General features: G+C 38.5%; 1 protein-coding gene across 1 annotated transcript in view; it reads left to right on the forward strand.

The window, feature by feature from the left end:
- The window catches only part of enc (R3H domain containing protein encore), a 71,663-nt gene extending 49,220 nt beyond the window's left edge, over positions 1-22,443 (forward strand). Inside the window, exons 13-31 of the mRNA XM_073081700.1 lie at positions 868-960; positions 2,403-2,523; positions 3,299-3,397; positions 4,053-4,231; positions 4,871-4,975; positions 5,324-5,384; positions 5,841-5,926; positions 6,534-7,154; positions 8,017-8,119; positions 8,854-8,933; positions 9,930-10,056; positions 10,514-10,598; positions 11,774-11,861; positions 13,126-13,296; positions 14,046-14,488; positions 17,172-17,245; positions 18,568-18,704; positions 19,527-19,575; positions 21,066-22,443. Coding sequence (XP_072937801.1) covers positions 868-960; positions 2,403-2,523; positions 3,299-3,397; positions 4,053-4,231; positions 4,871-4,975; positions 5,324-5,384; positions 5,841-5,926; positions 6,534-7,154; positions 8,017-8,119; positions 8,854-8,933; positions 9,930-10,056; positions 10,514-10,598; positions 11,774-11,861; positions 13,126-13,296; positions 14,046-14,488; positions 17,172-17,245; positions 18,568-18,704; positions 19,527-19,575; positions 21,066-21,115 — 2,772 coding nt within the window. The 3' untranslated portion in view covers positions 21,116-22,443. The remainder of the gene's footprint in view (positions 1-867; positions 961-2,402; positions 2,524-3,298; positions 3,398-4,052; positions 4,232-4,870; positions 4,976-5,323; positions 5,385-5,840; positions 5,927-6,533; positions 7,155-8,016; positions 8,120-8,853; positions 8,934-9,929; positions 10,057-10,513; positions 10,599-11,773; positions 11,862-13,125; positions 13,297-14,045; positions 14,489-17,171; positions 17,246-18,567; positions 18,705-19,526; positions 19,576-21,065) is intronic.
- Positions 22,444-23,187: the final 744 nt, after the last annotated feature.

The raw sequence follows: 23,187 nt of genomic DNA on the forward strand, positions 1-23,187 counted from the left end.
AAAAAGTTTTACTTAAAAAAATATAACCTATTATTATTAGGAGATTATATACATATATTATTTTCAAATTTATTAACGAATACCTACATACATATAGTCTGATTCATAATTAGGTGTCCAAAATGTAAACAAAGTCATGTCAAAATGTCAATGTCAAAATACGATTACAGGTACTGTAAACCTTAACAAAATAACCAGAAGCAATAACTTTAACAAACTCACCAAAATATATAAACTTTGAGGGAGAAAGAATCGCCGTCACAGCGGACATCAAAGAAATGTTCCTTAGGGTTAAAATCAGACCCGAGGGCCAACCGGCACAGATGTTCTTATGGAGGGACAAGCCCACAACTTCACAAAATTTAAAAAACGCAGTATGAAAACGAAACAACATTCGAGTTCGACTACGGTCAAGAAAATGAAAAACATCAGCTACGAAACTTAAAAATGGCGGCACAAAAAATATTTTGGATCCCGATTGTGTTACACAATCACACATCACAGTCACATTTTAATTTTCTATCATAAATCTTGTTTTTATTTTTATAACTGTTTCGAATGAAATTGAAGTAATATAAAAATTTAAAAATGTGAATTGATATAAATTTATTTACATTATTATTATATTATCGTTGTATTACTTTAATATCGTCAAAAAAAGAAACTACCATTTGAAACGTATTTTCTTGATAGGTCAACACCTTTTTTAACATTTTGGACACCTAATTATGAATCGGACTATAGAATATTTTTATAGGCCCGTATCGTATCGGTTTAAAGCGATATTTTTGTTTTTTTTTTTGAAGTAGGTATTTTTTATTTTGTGTTCTTTTTATAAACGAAAACTACAAATGCCATAATCGACAGGACAACGGTAGTCAGGAGACAGAGTGGCCGTGGTTGACCACTGGGCCCATTAAACTACTCACTCCCGAACCAGGAAGGAATAAACTGATCAAGGTATGATTTTAGACTAATATTATGAAGGGATTGAGACATTAATATGTAACGGGTAGTCACGATATGCGGCTGGCTACATGTCATGTGATGCAATGGGCATGATGACAAATTTTGAACTCCCCTTCTATAATGTAGGTACATGTCTACTGATTCCAAAAATCGAATTATTTCGACAATCAATTCAGCATTAACGGAAATATTAGTATTTTTAAAACAAATTTTGAAATAAGCGCGAAAACGCTCACGGGTGTCATGGCGTCCGAGAGTGACGTAACGCTTCAATATCCCATAGAAAAGTTCAAGCAATACGGTGACACGCCAAAAAAATGACGTCATTTCGCCCCGATTAGCGTTTTAGACAAGATGGCCGACTGCATTATTTTATACTTTTACTTTATTGAAAATATAATTAATCTTAAAGTTTTTATTAAAACTGGGCTATTTTTGAGAATGCTTTCAAAGTATTGATTTTAAGTAAATCATTTATTCTCCGTTTTTTTATACTGTCATCATGCCCATTGATTTGAAATATTGGCAAAAAAATGAAAAATCGCGTATCATAAGTAGCCGTTATATATTAAAATGTCATTAAGGTATTTCTCACATATTTTTATTTTACTGATAATATGTTGAATGTTTGTGTGTTACTCGATGTGATTTTTGTGCATATGTTGAAATAAATTTTGTTTTTATGTTGGTGTGTGGAAACTGAGCTATCTTTGTGCGATTGTTAAGGAATGAGCTAAATTAATTAATGTGGTAAAGTCTGGGAATGTGGTAAAGTAATCTTGCGTTTATTTAAGTAAATTTTGTATGAATGTTGAACAGAGTTTTATGTGAGTATTGAAACAATTTTTGCACGTATTTTATGAATCATTTTGTAGTAATTATTAGTAGTTTTATGCTTATGTTGAAAAATGATTTTTGCATAATTATATCAACTTAATTTTTATAATGGCGTTAGTTTAAAGTTATGCTTGACGACGTTTTATAATTATGTTATGTTATACTTAATTTTGTTCATGTCTTGAGCTATTTTTGTGTGTACGTTAAAAGAAATAGTGAGTGTATGTTGGAGTACATTTTGCGATTATGTTGAAGTATATTTTGTGTTTATGTCAATGTGAATAAGATGCCTAAATCTTGTCCGTATATTAAATTTTCATCCTATATATTTTGAATTATCATGTGAATGTTAATGCGAGTCCATTTTACTTAATTTTCTGTGCGCCTTGATTTTACATCGTGTGAATGTAAATGTGAGCAAATTCTGTAAGTTTTGCATGTATGTTTAACAAAATTGTGTTTGTATTTCGATATTTTTTTGTTTATGTTGAACATATGTTGAACAATATTTTGTTTGTGTGTTTGTGCCTATTTTGTTTATATGTTGAACAATATTTTGTTTGTGTGTTAAACTATTTCTTGTTTGTATGTTACAGGTACAATCCTTGGAGTCCCGCGGGGCTCCTGAAAGTGGCGCCCGCGACCCGCTGGCCAAGAGCCACAGCCTCGACGGCTACGGGGCTGAACCACCGCAACCTCGACTTCTGAGTCGACAGGGTGAGCACTGTTACCTTTCAAACTACCCTCCACTCTGATACTATATATTCTTATGTCTATCGTATATCCTACACACTTCTACAGTCATATTTATGTATTAATGTAGTCTAATGCTAGTCCGCTCCGAAGTTGTTGCGAGCAGGTGTAGTCATACAATGTGCTATGGCGACGCGATTCATTTCTATGTTCAGAGCGGACTAGCAGATTTACGCGGAATATGGTAAGTGGCTACTGCCGCTCATGGACATCTGTAATCAACCCCAGATCATATTAGATTTCTACGTGAAGTTAGCAACAGATGCGTTGCTCTACTGAGGATTAAGTTGGAAAGTCTCGCATATGTACTTCTCCCTTAAGATACCCATCAAAGCAGAATACAACAGCGCTTAACACCGCTCTTATGAGGCAGTATCGTCGGCGTCGAACCACTAAGGGTTCTACCATAGTTCTTAAAGATCATGGAAGTTCATGGACGGTTGTGACGGTTGTCCCGCGTGGCGGAACGGTCACCAGGCCGGTCTGATGGGTCCCGGGTTCGATCCCCTGCCAGACAGATTTCTAAATGATGAATTTAGATTTTTGTTTCCGAGTCTGGGTGTTTGTGTATTTGTCTCTGTGTGTGTTCATAGCACCCAGGATACAGGGAATCCTAGTGTGGGGCTGTGAGTGTAGAAAGCATTTTAGTTTTTTAGTTTTTAGTAGTGGCCCTTAGGTAGACGGCATGCTTGTCTACTACTTGAAAATTCCCTTTTGTAATATTTAACATTGTCTGTAGGTGATCTGGCTTCGAGCAGTTGGCGGTTGTCGCCGTCCAGCTCCGGATACAAGACGCTCAGCTTGAGAAGCACTGACTCTGTAACGCCATCGCCGACTGGTATGTATTATTACACTGAATATTTAGAAAATATTTTATATATGATAATTATCATATCTCCTGTGACTTATTTACGTTGTCTGTAAATGTGAAGTAGGCTTGATTCGTGAAAAAATGTAGTCATATTCGTTATCGTGGGCGTATATATAAGGGGGGCTTAGGGGGTCGGGTACCCCTCCTTAGCATTGATGAAAAAAAATCTTAAACCATGATTATATTTTTTTTCATTGACTATTTTGGAGTCTGTTTTATTAACTAAGCATGCGAATATAATATGTGAAATTTTCGCCATGAACACGATCCTTGTTGTTAGTTAGTTAGTTTGTCATTTATCATTACTTCCAGGAATTTGATCCTTATAAGCGACACTATCAGATAGTGGAATAATATAGGTGTATTTTTTTTTCAAAACGAACTCGTTCGATTCCCGGCTAAGGAAAAATATATGTTAAAAAAATAATGATGCAGTTTTAGTTTTTATCAAAATCGGCCTCGTAACTCCTTTCAGCATTTTTCGCTTATCCCTATAGTTTGGGATTTGGCCCTGAAGGCCTATTTGAAAAATTCACCCTGTATGCTTGTAGTTGTGCGCAACAACTTTAGAGCGGACTATTAGTTTGACGCGGAGTATACCCCTAATCTGTTATCTCTCCAGGTTGTCCGAGCCCCGACAGCACGGCGCCGAGCACGACCCCCACCGCCCCCGTGGAGGGGGACGCGGCCCCCGGCGACGCGCGCTGTGACGTCACCGGCGACCCCCCGGCGCGCGGCGTGGTGTTCGCCGTCAGCGAGCTGGCCGCCGTGCCGCGCGGCGCGCTCGTCATACACCCGCAGGTGATGACGTCACGCAGTGCGCGCCGTGACGTCACCGGCGATACTAGCAAGCGCGGTCCTCGCGCGGCGTGCGCTACTTGCGACGTGCGCGCTGTATGACGTCACGACCAATAGTAACAAACGCGGTCCTCGAGCTGCGTGCGACGCGCGCGCTGCGTAGCGGTGGTATTCTCTGTGACGTCACTAGCGACGGTAGCTAACGTGGTCCTCGCGTGGCGTGCGCGACGTGCGAAGTGTGCGCTGCGTGACGTCACTAGCGCTGCGGGACGGAGGTATCCGTTGTGACGGTAGCAGACGCGGTGATAGCGCGGCGTAACGTCACGTGCGCTGGGTAGCCTGTTGCGAGATTCGTGCTGTCTGACGTCACGGAAACGGCGTCGGTGGCGCGTCGGTGGTGACGTCACTGGCAGGGGCGCGCGCGGTAGAGTATGTGGTGACGTCACGAAGAGGTACACTAGCAACCAGATACTAGTGCGTCGAATGCGCAGTAATCAAGGCAAGATACTAATGGATAGTGACGTCACTATCAAAGAATTAAAAAAATATTGAATTGTTATTCCTCTTACATTTTGTAGCGGCCTATTCCAGTTACAAATCGTTTTTTATAATAATACAAATAATAAAACCTCCCACTTGCAGACTGGGAGGCCACTGACGCACCCGGACGGTACCCTGTACCACTTTGATCCAGCGAACCCGCCCATCATACAGGATGAAGCGGTCTACCTCCAGAATGGACATCAGGTTGGTTGTGGTTTCAACTGTATGAGATTTTAAGAGGAAAGTTGTTTGTTGGTTGATTTTTTCAATGTTATGTGCGTATTAGAAATTAATTGTCACTTGCTCAAACGGTAAAGGAAAACATTGTGTGGAAAACTGTCATACCTGAGAGATTTATAAAAAAAAAATCTCAAATGTATGTAAAGTCTACCAATACGCACTTGTCCAGCGCGGTGGACTATGGCCTAATCCTTCTCATTCTGAGAGGAGACCCGTGCCCAGCAGTGGGACAGAAATGGGTTGATGATGATACATGTATATAAAAATAACGACTGTATTCAACTAAAATATAAATTTTGTTATTATCAACAGGACGCAAATGCGGAGAAACGCAGACGGAGACTGGAGAAACAACACTCTTTCATAGACAACGGTATGTGAATTTCATTTTAAATTTTAACTTTACAATACTGCTGGCATAGAGGTATACGGTTCACTAACAACCCATTCAAATGGAAATGGGTTGATAAAAATAATAATTGCGTAAATGCTACCACCATTCCCCTCATGAAGGTGGTAGAACCCTTTGCGATTCGACTCCGGCGGCACCACCGCCACACCTATTTCTGCCTAATAACAGCAGTGTTAGGCGCTGCTGTGTTCCGGTTTGAAGGGTGTGGTAAGGGAGACAGACTCTTCCGAGGCGTTCCAGCTTAGTCCTCAGGGGTAGCGGCGCATTTATGGCCGACCTCAGGTAGAAATATCTAATCCTATCTGGGATTGATTACAGATGTGTATTGGCGGCAGTAGCCACTTACCATCAGATGGACTGCATGCTCGTTTACTTCTATAATTATAAATATTAATAATAATTACTTTTTTTACACAGAATGTGATTATCTACCGGAAGAGTTCGAGGAGAAGTGTTGCTGCGACTGTCCGGACCAAGAGATATGCACGAAATGTCCTATTGAGGTAAATACGTTATATTTATTTAGTTATTTATAAATATATTATATTTAAATATATAATAAGTATCGAATATACACTATAGTATAGTCCGCGTAAAACTGCTAGTCTGCTCTGAATATAGAAATGAATCGCGTTGCCATAGCAAATTGTATGACTACACCTGCTCGCAAAAACTTCAGAGTGGACTAGCAATTTGGCGCGGACTATACCTATCATAGTCATAAAGGTATAAGAAGAAATTCATGTGGTATTAAAAAAGTACATATAATATTAAAATATTATAAAAATCAATCATAATTTGCTTTAAAAACTATGGCCTAATCCGTCTCACTCTGAGAGGAGACACGGGTCAGTCACGGGCACGTGCCCAGCAGTGGGACAGTGATAGGTGGACAAAATAAAAAGATGAAATTCGATCACCATATTCGGAGGTTTTAACGTAAGCCCACCTCACACTTGGCCGATTTTCCTTATTCTATATTAAATCTAGCAATCTTATAATCTAGCTCTAAGCCAGCATGGAGAACTGTGGTCTTAAACTTCTTTCTCCATAATTTGTAAAACGTTTTCCATTTTGTAATACATGTCAATGTTTTATTTTGAATTCCAGAATGTCCCATCACCGCAGCGTTCCAAACCCAACTCTATACCGAACAGTCCAGCCAAGCGCGCCGACTCCACTCTAACCATAACCAAAAACCAACCAGAATCAACCAATCAGAGGCCAGCGTACGAGAATCCAACCAATCAGGAACCAGCTGACAAGAATCAGCTGATCAATCAATACTCACCGTCGCGGTCACGATACAATCAAAGATATGAGCAAAATAATCAAAGATACGGTGGTTATAGATACGAAACCAATCAGTTCGATGCTCTGACCAATCACCGTCAGTTTATCGATGAGCCGATCAATCAAAGACAGATAACTAATCACAGACAATTTATCGATGAGCCAATCAACCAACGACTCGATTTGGCGCAACGAGACTCAACCAATCAGAGTCAAGCGAATAGGCAATTAGAAGCCAGTGTTGTACAATCAGTCTCAGCATCACCCAATCAGAGACAAGCGGTCGATGTGCAAACCAATCAGCGTCAAGCGAGCGATGTGCAAACCAATCAGAGGTATGATAGGTATGAGCAAAGACAGTACGAACCGAAGAGGCAGGAGGTGAAGACGGAGCAGGTGCCGTATGTGCAGGGATATGTGCAGTACAGGAGTGATGAGGTTAGTATTGTTAGTGTATATACGTTCGTGTGTGTGTGTGTGTATACACACACAGAACACATATTAACTGAGTATATGTACACACACACACAAAGCCCAAATAAAAAAAATAAACATAAACATAAATGTAGAACGTATACGCACGCATACAGACATACTAGCAAACACGTGCGTGTTTGTGTGAACACATACACTAGCAAACACGTGTATGTGTTCACACAAACACGCATGTAACGTAAAAATACATGTACGCACGCACACACACACACACACATAAATTTACGTCTTTTCTTAGAAAATAAGCAATGAATTAGTCTTAGTTATTCTGTTATTTCTGCCTAATAACAGCAGTGAGTAGCGCTGCTGTGTTTTATTTGTTGTTGAAAGGTGGTGTTGGAGAGACTTAGTGTGTATGTAGTCCGGTAAATTTTTACAATTGAAATAATAAAAATTCCGGGAAAGCTCAACTTCCATAGGTACTTTGGATTAGCCATTACAAATAAAGTGCCAAAATATCCCCGAATAATCTTTCTCTACTCTCATCGTCTCTATGGTAATTTAACTTTCGCGGAATTTTCGTTATTTGATCACTATTTTTATGTCTAAATTTACCGGGCTAATGTGTTTGTGTGCGTGCATATGTGTATGTGTGTGGATGTATTCTATCTTTGAGCTGTACTCTGTTCTGTTTACTTTTGGGTTTACCAGTTCCAACATTCACCCTGTATTTTTTAATAAAATATAAAAAATACTAAACTACACTTTTTTTGGTACTACTAATACTAGTCTCTACTACTACTAATACTATTTCTAATAATTTACTGTAAAATTATAAAAATAGTTATTTTTATGTCTCCCCCAGATAACTTCCCCACCACAGATGCCCTACCAACCTCCGGAGATGGACATGCAAGCGATGATGGCACAGAAGATGACCCCGGTGCCCGTACAGGACCCTAATATCAGTAAGTAACTTGTACTACTGAACTTTATTACTAAAAATAATTATAGTTTAAAAACTAAAAACCATGTTAAAATCGCACAAAGAAAATCGTTAATTCTTACGATCCTGATGAGGAGATCGGGACACAATTAATAAAATCGTGTATTGGCATTAGTTCTTGATAATTGTTCAAAATTTTAAATTTATCGGACCGTTCAAAGTGGGTTAAATTCGAATTCAAAGATTCCGTTACATACATTCATACAGGTCAAGTTAATAAAAGCGTGGTAAAAAAGTCAGCCACAGCTTTGAAGATACTAGATTTTTTTTATAATATAGGAGTAGCAGACGAGCATGCAGTCCACCTGATGGTTAGTGGCTACTGCCGCCCATGGACATCCGTAATCAATCCCAGATAGGATTAGATATTCCTACCTGAGATCGGTCATAGATGCGCCGCTACCTGAGGACTAAGCTGGAACGCCTCGGAAAAGTATGTCTCCCTTACCACACCCTTCAAACCGGAACACAGCAGCGCCTAACACTGCTGTTATGAGGCAGAAATAGGTGTGGCGGTGGTGCCGCCGGAGTCGGGCCACAAAGGGTTCTACCACCTTCACACCTGTTCTATATAAAGTTTGCTACACATGTCACACACAATATTATAATTGTGACTCACCATCAGGTGGACTGCATGCTCACTTTTTCTATAATATAAAATACCTATAATTTCTATAATAATTTTCTCTCCTACAGGACCGATGTCTATAGCGGCGAATATGATGTACCCGACAGCAGTGCACCAGGGCTATCCGTACGTCAATCCGTGCCGGCTGGTAAGTGGTGGATAGTTCAGGGAATAATAACAATTTTTATTTTATTAGAGTAGGTGTTGTAAACATTTTTTAGATTTTGTGTTACGGACGTTGCTGATTTTTGTAGCAGTTGTTCGCAAGGTGCGTACCGACTGGTGAGTTGTAGATCAGTGATGATAAAATTTTGGGTTTATTTTGTTATTTTGTTTGTCAGGGTCAGTTTATCGATGAACCGATCAATCAAAGACAGATAACTAATCACAGACAATTTATCGATGAGCCAATCAACCAACGACTCGATTTGGCGCAACGAGATTCGACCAATCAGAGTCAAGCGAATAGGCAATTAGAAGCCAGTGTTGTACAATCAGTCTCAGCATCACCCAATCAGAGACAAGCGGTCGATGTGCAAACCAATCAGCGTCAAGCGAGCGATGTGCAAACCAATCAGAGGTACGATAGGTATGAGCAAAGGTTACGGACGTTGCTGATTTTTGTACCAGTTGTTCGCAAGGTGCGTACCGACTGGTGAGTCGTAGATCAGTGATGATAAAATTTTGGGTTTATTTTGTTAATTATTTTGTTTGTCGGGGTTGTAAACATTTTTATTTTTTTGCGTTACGAATAATTTTGTAACCATAGTTTACAAGATTTTGGTTTTTTAAGATTTCGCAAAGTAAACCTTATTTCTGAGTCTGTCCATCTGTCATTATAAAGTGTAAATCAAGGTCCAAATTAAGGAAATTAATCAGATTTTTGTTGTTTTTGTAAACAAAAATAAATTGTGATTGGCTCCGATAATACAGAATGGTGAATCGAGAAGTAGATCATAAAATACACCGGAGCGAATCACAAAACCCCTTACACCTTTGCATCAACCACTCCGTCCGTCATCCGATATCGGACGCGACATCCGATACCGGATCACGAAGTATCTCCCCCCGTATTCTCATATACCAACCGATACAGGATCGCCAAGTACCTCCCCAGTATTCATCAAGTTTTCCACCCCCACAGGAGCAACCCCTGCAGCCGGTGTACCAACAGCTGGTGCAACCCCTGCCGCCGGTGGTGCAGCCGATGTTGCAAGCTGAAGAGCACAAGATGACGTCACCGCCGCATCAGGACACCACGTTTAGGATTGGTATGTGTGGTCATGTGGAGAAAATAGGTTTGCCGCAAATTTTGTTAAAACTTTTTAATAATCATTTGGCTTATTTGTAAAAATTCCTCGGTCAATGTGTAAGAATCCATTGGCCAATTTGTAAAAATCCCTCGGTCAATTTGTAAGAATCCATTGGCCAATTTGCAATTGGCAATATTCTTTGGCAATTTTTTAAAAATCCCTTGGCAAATTTGTAAAAGTGCCTTGGCGATTTTGTAATAGTCCCTTGGTCAATTTGTACAAATCCAATGGCCAATTTTTTAAAACCTTTGGCCAATTTTTGAAAACCTTGTGGCAAATCTATTAACATTGCCAAAGCAAAACTGCAAATTGCACTAAAATTTAAAAATAAAAAAAAAACAAAGAAAAATCTTATTTTCAAGCTATGATAAAAACACAGGATTCTTGCCGTCATGCCGTTTTTTTTATATCGCAGACCCGAGCTACCCTTACGCGACAGATTTCAACGCGGCTTGCGGCGCCTGTGCGGATCCTAATGCTCTGCAGCATCAGCAGAGAAGGTGAGTTGTACGAATAAATAACGGGAGAAATTTAAATAAATTATAACTTACTAGTTTTTGCCCGCGGCTTCACTCGCGTTTAAAAGAAAATAATATAACATACTAACATACATAAAACTGAAAATTCGTACCTTCAACTTTGCTAAAGATCATCACTTGAACAAATGCATAGTTTACGATTCAATCCTTACTGATATCCATTAAAATAATCGATGTTTTGGGTCCAAAAGACCGATTCTCCGATTAATCGATTAAATCGAATTTCCGGGATAAAAACTATCCTATGTCCTTTCTCGGGTAGTCTGAGACCCGAGAAAGGAAATGGGATAGTTTCTTCTTGTCTTTGTACATTTCATTAAAATCGGTTCAGCGGTTTAGGCGTGAAGAAGAGACAACCAGACAGACAGAGTTACTTTCGGATTTATAAAATTAGTAAGGAATGAGGATTTTATACTCGTAGTATTTTTATCTATACTACCTACTACCCATGGACATCTGTAATCAACCCCAGATAGGATTAGATATTCCTACCTGAGGTCGGCCACAGATGCGCCGCTACCCCTGAGGACTAAGCTGGAACGCCTCGGAAAATTATGTCTCCCTTACCACACTTTCAAACCAGAACACAGCAGCGCTTTACATTGCTGTTATTCGATACAAATATGTGTGGCCGTGGTGCCTCTAGAGTCGAAAGGTTCTTCATTTTTTAAAACATATTTACAATCTAGTTACATATGAGGCGACTATCTTAGTCCTCAGTGGCAACTCATGTGATCAGCTTCAGGTAGAACCTGTTCTATATGGAGTTGGTTACAGTCCATACAGTGACCACCTACCATCGGAACTACATGATTGTTATATTTTCAAAAAATTGGTGCCAGAAAACTCAATTGAACCAAAAAGTCGATTATTTTAATCGATATTAGTATGGATTGTATCGTAAACTATGCATTTGATCAAGTGATGATCTTTAGCAAAGTTGTTGTCCATGAGCTCACGAAGGTTTCAGAGTTGGTACGACCAATTTTCGCCAGATGGCACCACTGTCATTCCAATGAAGGTACGAATTTTCAGTTTTATGTATGTTAGTATGTTATATTATTGTCTTTTAAACGCGGGCGAAGCCGCGGGCAATAACTAGTATAATTAATAATATAATTGTATGTTTCCCGCAGTGTGAGCGTGGGCTACGGGCAGGTGGAGCTGCCGGTGCTGCCGCAGTACCCCGTGCACAACATCATGCCGCAGATACCGCCCTATCCGGTGAGTGGTTTAAATCAAGTCAAATTTTAATGGGACGTGTGCTGAAGATTATTATTTGGAAATAGTTGACCCGGCAAACGACGTAAATAAAAAATATATTAAGAGTGAACAACCCTTATCACTTAGGAGTATGTAAAATAGATAGTAGCCGATTCTCAGACCTACTGAATACGCATATACAATTTGGTAAAAATCGGTAAATCCGTTTCGGAGGAGTACAGTAACTAACATTGTGATATGAGAATTTTATATACAGATAACTTTGCTACACAATTTACTAGGAATTTTTGTGGTATCAATTTTTTTAAGCTTCGCTCTCAATATTTTTCCCAAATGTGCTAAAAGAAGTAAAAGTTTGAGAAGCTTATCTTTCAAAGTTTAATACGAGTGTAAAGTAACAGAAGAGCACTTTAATTGTATGAAGTTAACGTCCACTATTAATAACCAATCTATTCAATGTTTTTCCTAACAAAGATCGAAATTTGATTATTTGTTCATAGACATAGACATCGACATAAATACAAAAAACAAACGCTTTCTACACTCACAGCCCCACACTAGGATTCCCTGTATCGTGGGTGCCATGGACACACACACAAATACACAAACACCCAGACCCAGAAACAGAAATCTAAATTCATCATTTAGATATCCGTCTGGCCGGGGATCGAACCCGGGACCCTCTGCGTGTCAGACCGGTATGGTGACCGCTCCGCCACGCGGGTCGTCAAATTAAACGGGTCGTTAAATTTGACGCGGGGTCAAATTTAGATTCTTGAGACATAAGACATGGATAGATTGGTTATTAATAACAGGCGTAAATGGAACCTAAAACCCTTCACGAAGTTTTAAATATAAAACAATTGCTTACATAACTTTTTTTAACCACGCTTTTATTAGCTTGACCAGCATTTATGTAACGGAATCTTTGAACTCCATTTTTACACAATTTGAACGGTCTAATTAATTTAAAATTTTATTTTTACTTTTTTATCCTTTTTTATTTTTATTTTTTATTTAGGAAACATACGATACAACATGACACTTGAAAATTTTGAAAAACAGGTTATTAATACTAATTCACATATCAGTCAAGTTTCCAATAATTATTAAGAACCGATGACAATACACGATTTTAATAACTTTGTCCCGATCTCCTCATCAGGATCGTCAGGATTTACGATATCCTTGTGCCATTTTATCGTGGCTCTTAGTGTTTAAACTATACCTATTATATTTTGCTTTTCACTGAATATTGTTTCAGTACCAAGAGACAGTCCAGTGGCAACCGATCACCCCCCTGGTAACGGGCGGTGCGGTGGGCGGGGTGGGGGGTGTGGGGGGCGTGGCTCCGCCCCACAAGCTGCTGCTGCCAGATATGTACCCCCTCATCTGCCCGAGTGTCTACCCCCAGTATAATGTGGTTTACCCCCAGGTAAGGGATTATGCTACTTACTACTTAGATTTACTATTGACTACTACTACTTATACTTATACTACTTTGGTGTTTTTTTTGTATTTTTGATGTGAAACATCTATAGCCGCACGTAAAACCGATTTCTGGCGTGGCGACGCATGCCGCTATACGATGGTATATATATACAGTCTATATGCAGTAGTGTGTACGGTGTGGCGACGCGTCGCCATGCGCAATCGTAATATTTTATTTTATCATTATGACATATTTAGTTCCTATCGCAATATGTTCTTTTCTGCATATTACTTTTACAAAATAATGTCGATGTTTCACATCTGCCAGGCGTCCCGTGACGGCTCACATTGTTTTTTTTTCAGTATACATTAATAATAACATTTTCACCTAATTTTATGATACATTGGGATTTCAAATATTAATTAATAGGTCGAGTATCGTAAAAAATACACTTTTTTTATAATCAAACCTAGTGATGACAGGCGACCTGATGATAAGTTTTGCCAGCTTTTAAATCTTCCTTAAAGGGGCCCATATAATAACGGTCTGAGAATAAATCGTAATTTTAAGTCCTATAATTTTTCACACTACCTACCCACTGTTTTGTGCTTAGCAACTTTGAAAACATTTTTAGAAATGTTTGATCAATAATATAATTATTACATAAAAAGCGTTATTGACATTCTATTTATTTCACAAAATTCTTAATAGTTTTTTAAAAATAAATCCCAAAAAAACATTTTTGTTCACAGGTGTTACCCCAACCGTACCAAATATGTCCGCCCGTCTACCCGGTCATAGACAAACAACCGGACATCTACCAACACCGCGCATACAACCAGAGACAATCGAAACGCACGCCCACCACCGGCTCCGCTCGCACCACGCCACAAACGCCCGACGACAAAAAGTCGTACGACGACGCGACTAAAAGTCGCGAAATCGCAAGTCGGGAAATAACACGAGAAATGAACAGGGAGACGAGTCGTGAAATTAGTCGGGATATCGACAATCGTAACTCGAATGAGATCGCGACTAAAATCGCACAGATCAAGGAGCAATTGGCGCAGAATAGTAAGGAGAGGGAGAGTGGGGGGAGAGGGTACAGGGGGAGGGATGACTGGCGCCGGCGGAACAGCGGGGGTGGGATCCTGGGGAGCTACCCCGTCAATAGCTATAATGGGAGGGTTTTAGGGTGAGTTGTTTTGCGATCGATAGTAATAATAAAATCTTTAACAATTTTTGCCTATTAAAGATCAAAATTTGTCAATTTTTGAATGTTTCTAAACTACTCTACGATCGGTATAGTGAATGCAATCCCGACTCGAGATCCCGCGGGATTAGAAATATCAATCCCGCGGGATACCGAGATTTTCGGGATTTCGTCTAGTGAAAAAAATCACATCACTGTATACGATGAAACCTACTTCTTGGTCATAGTGAGGTTATTAAGTTAAGATTAAAACTACTTCGCAACAATCCGCTATAACTATGTAAGATGGTATATATTTTAAACCATGCAGTATGTACCACCCTCCCTCCCTCAAAGGATGCATGCAGATGCAAAAATTAAAAATATACACCACCATACATACCACCACCAACACGTGTTTCGCTCCAAAACGGAGCATCATCAGGGTAAGTTGACTCTACGACGGTTAATCGCTAAGTGACGCTGTCAACCTAATGCATGCCTTTTATAATGGTATCCAACCCTCCCCTCCACAATGAAATGTAAACAACTGATGACAGTTGTGTGATAATAAGGTTATAGATTAATTATTCGCATTAAATCTGCGAATAATCATCTGTTTATTGATTGTTGGTAAAAATATGAAGTAAAGGAGAGCTGGACACATTAATTTGTTCATTCAGCAGTGTAATCCTACTGTTGTTATTGTGCTTAATAATCTCCCGTTGTTCTAATATATTAAGTCTACAGCCCTTGTCACCCGTGTGTAAAATTTCATACGTATGGTTACTTGGCACATTATGGCCCGCGTCTATTAGATGTTTAGCGAAATTTGACTTGTCTGCGTGACCACTTGTATACGCGGCTAGATGTTCGCGATAACGAATATTAAAATTTCTCCCAGTTTGACCGACGTAAACGCCATTGCAATCAGAACAAACAACAAAGACAAAACATGTCTTTGGAATTTTCCGCAAACCGACACATACGGATACGGTAATTCCGGCATCCTCTTGCCACCCATGGCAACATAAACTAGCAGCGTTTCACTGTTATATAAATAGATTACTATCTATTCCATTATCACAAGAAAATTATAGATCTGAATTAAATACCATATATTATATTGCGGTTGCCAATGGGTATAGTAGGGGGATGGTGGATAATCTTATCCGTAAGAAGCGAAGTTTGATGGTGCGTGATCAATTGTATGCGGCACCAAGGGATGTGGTTCCTCTTAAGTATAGTTCCTCTTAAGTATCCAGTTTGACTTATCTCGGTCCTATTTCAGAGCGTATTGCTAAAACACTTCGCCGTCATAACATCAGCGTTGCCTTCAGAACAAACAATAATATTAAATCCATCTGTAACTGTAAAGAAAAAAGAGGTAGACATGAACAATCAGGCGTCTACAAAATTGTTTGTTCTGATTGCAATGGCGTTTACGTCGGTCAAACTGGGAGAAATTTTAATATTCGTTATCGCGAACATCTAGCCGCGTATACAAGTGGTCACGCAGACAAGTCAAATTTCGCTAAACATCTAATAGACGCGGGCCATAATGTGCCAAGTAACCATACGTATGAAATTTTACACACGGGTGACAAGGGCTGTAGACTTAATATATTAGAACAACGGGAGATTATTAAGCACAATAACAACAGTAGGATTACACTGCTGAATGAACAAATTAATGTGTCCAGCTCTCCTTTACTTCATATTTTTACCAACAATCAATAAACAGATGATTATTCGCAGATTTAATGCGAATAATTAATCTATAACCTTATTATCACACAACTGTCATCAGTTGTTTACATTTCATTGTGGAGGGGAGGGTTGGATACCATTATAAAAGGCATGCATTAGGTTGACAGCGTCACTTAGCGATTAACCGTCGTAGAGTCAACTTACCCTGATGATGCTCCGTTTTGGAGCGAAACACGTGTTGGTGGTGGTATGTATGGTGGTGTATATTTTTAATTTTTGCATCTGCACGCATCCTTTGAGGGAGGGAGGGTGGTACATACTGCATGGTTTAAAATATATACCATCTTACATAGTTATAGCGGATTGTTGCGAAGTAGTTTTAATCTTAACTTAATAGCATGGATTTCCGCAAAGTAACGCCTGATACAATTAACTATAGTGAGGTTAAATTAAATAAAACAAAATATTATTGGAAACAAAAGCCTTTATCCTTTAATTTAACTAAAGTAACAAATAAATAACAGTTTTACTAAAATAATCAAAACAAGGATTAAAAAGTAGTTATGGGTGAATTAGAAAATCGTTCACCATTGCCGCCTAAGCCCGTCAATCTGGAACGAGATCTCGTCATCTTATGCTTCGGGATTAATCCCGAAAAAATTACACGGGATCTCGCGAGATCAGGATCCAGCGAGACCGGGATTGCATTCCCTAGATCGGTAGTAATGATTACATTTACAGACATTGAAAAACATGTTTTTCTTTGCAATATTTTACGAGCATGGTCCGTTTTTGCGCAGAAATGCTTCGATAAACATAAATATGTCAGTAAGTCTGCCACGATACGTGCCTGATATGTTCTATGTCTGTAAATGTAAATCAATCCTGACCTTCACATAGTCGTATCGTATTCGAACATCCGGATGTTTCTGTAATAATATAAAAATAAAAACGTTTTTCTATCTATTAACAGAAGACCACCAAACGAAGAGACACAGATGAACCCAGCAATATACAATTCCATCAGGAATATGCAAGCGAAGCAGAACTGTAAGTATAATAATCACTAGTGTAAACATAAATAAATTTAATTTAGATTTATATATATATATATATATATATATATATATATATATATATATATCGTTAGGCTCAAATATATATATATTTGAGCCTAACGATTAAGCAGACGTGCTACCTGATGGAAAGTAGTAAACGCCGCCTATGGACATTCGCAACACCAGAGGAGTCGCTAATGCATCGCCGGCTTTGAAGGAGAGCTCTTTTTGCACCTTTTTTGAAGAGCCCCATGTCATAGCGCTCTGGGAATACCTCATTTTTTAAATATGTTTTGTAACACTATTATGTATATCGTATTCTTTTCAAAAAGCCCTTCCATTTGATTATGAAAAATCATCATCATCAACTCATTACTGTCCCACTCCTGGGCACTGGTCTGCTCTCAGAGTGAGAAGGATTAGGCCATAGTCCACCGCGCTGGACAAGTACGTATTGGTAGACTTCACATACCTTTGAGATATTTTTTTATAAATCTCTCTGGTTTCCTCACGGTTTTCTGAATATATAATATTCTTAATACAATAGAACTATTCAATCCAATAATAGTCATTTAAATATGATCAACAAATTATATTCAAATAATAGTCAAGCAAAGTATAATGATGCAAGTAAAATGTTAAGTTTATGTATGTAATGTGAATATATATGATATTAAAAATGCGGACTCTTCAGAACAAATTGATATAATTTATAACGTATTAGATAATTTATAAATAAAGAAAATTAAGAAATATTACTACATATTACTTTTATTTTATAAATTATATTAAATTAATATATTATTTTTATTAAATATATTTTTAGGGGAATTTTCAAATAATTAAGGCAATTTTAGGGGGTTTTTGACTTAAGTTTAGGGATAAATATTTTTGAGAGTTGGCAACACTGGCTCAAACGATGCGTCCGCCGCCCGCTACGGGGTAAATATGTCGCATACGCACTCGCGTATGGCGGCTCATATATTTATTTTAATACTAACGCAAGTGTACATACGAGTACACTTAAGATAATCATGCAGGGCTATGATGAAGTTAATGATATTGATGACGACATAAATTATGTTGTTGACAGTAGTGAAGCTGATGGCTGATGATATTGATGTTAAGGACGATGTTACGGATGTTGTTGATATGAAATTGATGCTGATGATGACTGTGATATTGTTGACGATGATGATAGTGATGTTGATGACAATGATGATAGTGTGTTGATGACTATGATAATAGTATTTTCGATGTGGATAGTGTTGTTGATGTGATGTTGATACTCAAGTCAATGAAAATTCTCCGTAGACCACCAGCCGGAGCGGCGCGTGTTCGACCTGGGCGCCTGCCGGGACCGGCGCCGCGACCGCGCGGAGCCCGACGGCCGCCGCCCCGAGCTGCTGCGCCGGCTGAACGTGCCCCTGCCGCCGTACGTGTTCCGCCAGGTGCGTGACGTCACCGCCCCGAGCTGCTGCGCCGGCTGAACGTGCCCCTGCCGCCGTACGTGTTCCGCCAGGTGCGTGACGTCACCGCCCCGAGCTGCTGCGCCGGCTGAACGTGCCCCTGCCGCCGTACGTGTTCCGCCAGGTGCGTGACGTCACCGCCCCGAGCTGCTGCGCCGGCTGAACGTGCCCCTGCCGCCGTACGTGTTCCGCCAGGTGCGTGACGTCACCGCCCCGAGCTGCTGCGCCGGCTGAACGTGCCCCTGCCGCCGTACGTGTTCCGCCAGGTGCGTGACGTCACCGCCCCGAGCTGCTGCGCCGGCTGAACGTGCCCCTGCCGCCGTACGTGTTCCGCCAGGTGCGTGACGTCACCGCCCCGAGCTGCTGCGCCGGCTGAACGTGCCCCTGCCGCCGTACGTGTTCCGCCAGGTGCGTGACGTCACCGCCCCGAGCTGCTGCGCCGGCTGAACGTGCCCCTGCCGCCGTACGTGTTCCGCCAGGTGCGTGACGTCACCGCCCCGAGCTGCTGCTGTGGTACCAGCTGAACGTGCCCCTGCCGCCGTACGTGTTCCGCCAGGTGCGTGACGTCACCGCCCCGAGCTGCTGCGCCGGCTGAACGTGCCCCTGCCGCCGTACGTGTTCCGCCAGGTGCGTGACGTCACCGCGCCGAGCCGCTGCCGTGGTACCAGCTGAACGTGCCCATAATCATCATTTTTTCCAAACGCACCAAAGGAAGTAGAACTTCAAAAAGGCACTGTACACGTGTCTTTCTCTAACGCGTATTTAATTGCTTATATAACATTTATGAAATAATTTCGTTTTCAGATGGCCCCCAACACTTGGAGTCGACGATCCCCCGGAATGATACCCCCAGGTAACTAGCATAAAATGAACTATACGTCTCCCTCACAAAAATCTTTCTAGTAACATGTCAATTATATGCTTGACTTTTATCAGGGGCATCAATTTAATATCTTGCCCGCCACATAAAATGTATATCTTGCCAGGCACATAAAATTAATATCTTGCCAGACACATAAAATGTATATCTTGCCAGGCACATAAAATTAATATCTTGCCAGACACATAAAATGTATATCTTGCCAGGCACATAAAATTAATATCATGACAGACACATAAAATTAATATCATGACAGACACATAAAATTAATATCATGACAGACACATAAAATTAATATCTTGCCAGACACATAAAATTAATAACTTGTCAGGCACATAAAATTAATATCTTGCCAGACACATAAAATGTATATCTTGCCAGGCACATAAAATTAATATCATGACAGACACATAAAATTAATATCATGACAGACACATAAAATTAATATCATGACAGACACATAAAATTAATATCTTGCCAGACACATAAAATTAATATCATGACAGACACATAAAATTAATATCTTGCCAGACACATAAAATTAATATCTTGCCAGACACATAAAATGTATATCTTGCCAGGCACATAAAATTAATATCATGACAGACACATAAAATTAATATCATGACAGACACATAAAATTAATATCATGACAGACACATAAAATTAATATCATGACAGACACATAAAATTAATATCTTGCCAGACACATAAAATTAATATCTTGCCAGACACATAAAATTAATATCATGACAGACACATAAAATTAATATCATGACAGACACATAAAATTAATATCATGACAGACACATAAAATTAATATCATGACAGACACATAAAATTAATATCATGACAGACACATAAAATTAATATCATGACAGACACATAAAATTAATATCATGACAGACACATAAAATTAATATCATGACAGACACATAAAATTAATATCATGACAGACACATAAAATTAATATCATGACAGACACATAAAATTAATATCATGACAGACACATAAAATTAATATCATGACAGACACATAAAATTAATATCATGACAGACACATAAAATTAATATCATGACAGACACATAAAATTAATATCATGACAGACACATAAAATTAATATCATGACAGACACATAAAATTAATATCATGACAGACACATAAAATTAATATCATGACAGACACATAAAATTAATATCATGACAGACACATAAAATTAATATCATGACAGACACATAAAATTAATATCTTGCCAGACACATAAAATTAATAACTTGTCAGGCACATAACATTGCTAAATTGCCAGGCACATAAAATTAAAATCTTGTCAGGGGCATTTAACTCTTGCCAGGGGAGTAAAATTACATTCTTGCTTAAAGCATAATATTCAAAGGGATGCTTCTGGCTTTTTTTTCACCTTTTTAAAATTCCTTCTCATCGTATAATATATTTGATACTTACAGTAATGAACCACCCTCGTCGCCCCCATTTCGACAGGAACCCACGACGCTGAACAAACGGACAAACAAACAAACAAATAAATATATATGTATACAAATGTAGTCTATATATACACATGTAATACGAAATAGAACAAGTTGAAACATATCTGGTTTATTAATAGGAAATTCAGGCGATTTTAAGTATTTAAATAATTATAAAAACTTTTAATTAATTTTCCTTGTTAATTGATTTTAAATTATTTTGAATATACATATTTTATTTTGTTGGTAAAAAAAAATTAAGGTTCTTGTCCATTTTTTAACCCATACGTTTTCATTGTGGAAATATTATACCTTATTCCCACTAACAGTTTTTAAAATATTAAACAAAATGTGGTTATTAGTTTGAAATACGAACAAAACAGAATCAAGTTTATTTAAAGGTGCAATGTATCATCATCAACAACCCATTACTGTCCCACTGCTGGGCACGGGTCTCCTCTCAGAATGAGAAGGATTAGGCCATAGTCCACTGCGCTGGACAAGTGCGTATTGGTAGACTTCACATATGTTTAAAAACATTTTTATATTTTCATATTTTAGCTATATTTATGTCGCCTGAATTTCCCTTTTGTTTTGTTAATAGCACAATATTAAAACGAGATAGTTATCTCCCGTTGAATGAACATTATTTTACATTTACTTCACATATTATCCATCTCTGTAACGGAACGCCTCAGAACGTTCAGTGTTCTGAGTACTACTATATTAGTTTTTGTCCTGATGTCATTATTACGAAAAATACGAATAATGTAATACGAAATCAAATTTAATAAAAAAGAAAACATCGGATTTGACAACTTTATAATACAATGTATGGGAACGCTTCGGAACGTTTATTGTATTTCGCGAGAAATAACTATATAACGTTCCCGAATGTGAATATAATCGAAATACGACGAAAAATGTTTAAAAAAACGCTGAGTTTAACGAAAATTTCGGAATCGACATAAGCTCGGACATGACAACATTGTGGAGTTGACGGAATGTTTCGGCACGTTCGGGAATGCTTTATGTATTCCTCTTTTAAACGTGTCTCGATTATTCTGTTTATTTTCACACGTGATATAAGAACTCGATTTGTGGGTCGTGTTTTTGGGAAGTTACGATTTTTTTTAATATAATGGTATAAAATAAAATACAGATACAAAAATTGCAAAACATCTACACGTATAAGCAAAACCCCATCCAAATTGGTCTAGTAGTTTCTGAGAATATCGCGAACATACAAACTTACATACATACATACATACATACACACACACATACATACATACATACATACATACATACTTACATACATACATACATACATACATACACACACACATACATACATACATACATATATACATACATACATACATACACACACACATACATACATACATACATACATACATACTTACATACATACATACATACATACATACACACACACATACATACATACATACACACACACATACATACATACATACACACATACATACATACATACATACATACATACATACATACATAGTGGTCGAATACAAAACATCCCTTTATGAATTCTATTATAATAGCGCTAATGACAAAACTAAAACCTACAAAATAGAAATCATGACAGATATAATAATAAAACTAAATATCTCTATAAGAAGTATTATGTTTTCTTCAATAATCTTCCAATAATTTATAAGCCAACTAAATTTACTTTGTTAGCCTTTTTTTGCAAAACATTTAGTAGCCAACTTTGTGGTTTCTATTTTCATCTCACCGTTTTGTAAAAAAAATCACTGACATTTTTTTCCCAAGCGCCACAAAAGAAATAACTTCTATATCTGAAACTCGTATGGAAATAGATATAAAATGAAAAATCGTAACTTCCCAAAAACCAAAAAAAAAACATAACCCAAAAATTGTCAAAAAGGAGGTAATGACGCGGCAAGATCTCACGTTTACCAAAAAACTAGTCATTTTTGTTATAATCAGCTACCAAGTATAGACTTAGAGACTTTTTTTAATGTTATTAGAATTTTATACTTCGTCCCCCCTTCTCCCCACTCTTCCCCCATTTCCCCAGGAGATGAGAAATAGG

The sequence above is a fragment of the Epargyreus clarus genome, unplaced genomic scaffold (assembly GCF_041222505.1).
Source record: "Epargyreus clarus isolate Ecla_fem2 unplaced genomic scaffold, WU_Ecla_fem_2.2 ptg000016l, whole genome shotgun sequence".
NCBI classification, from domain to species: domain Eukaryota; kingdom Metazoa; phylum Arthropoda; class Insecta; order Lepidoptera; family Hesperiidae; genus Epargyreus; species Epargyreus clarus.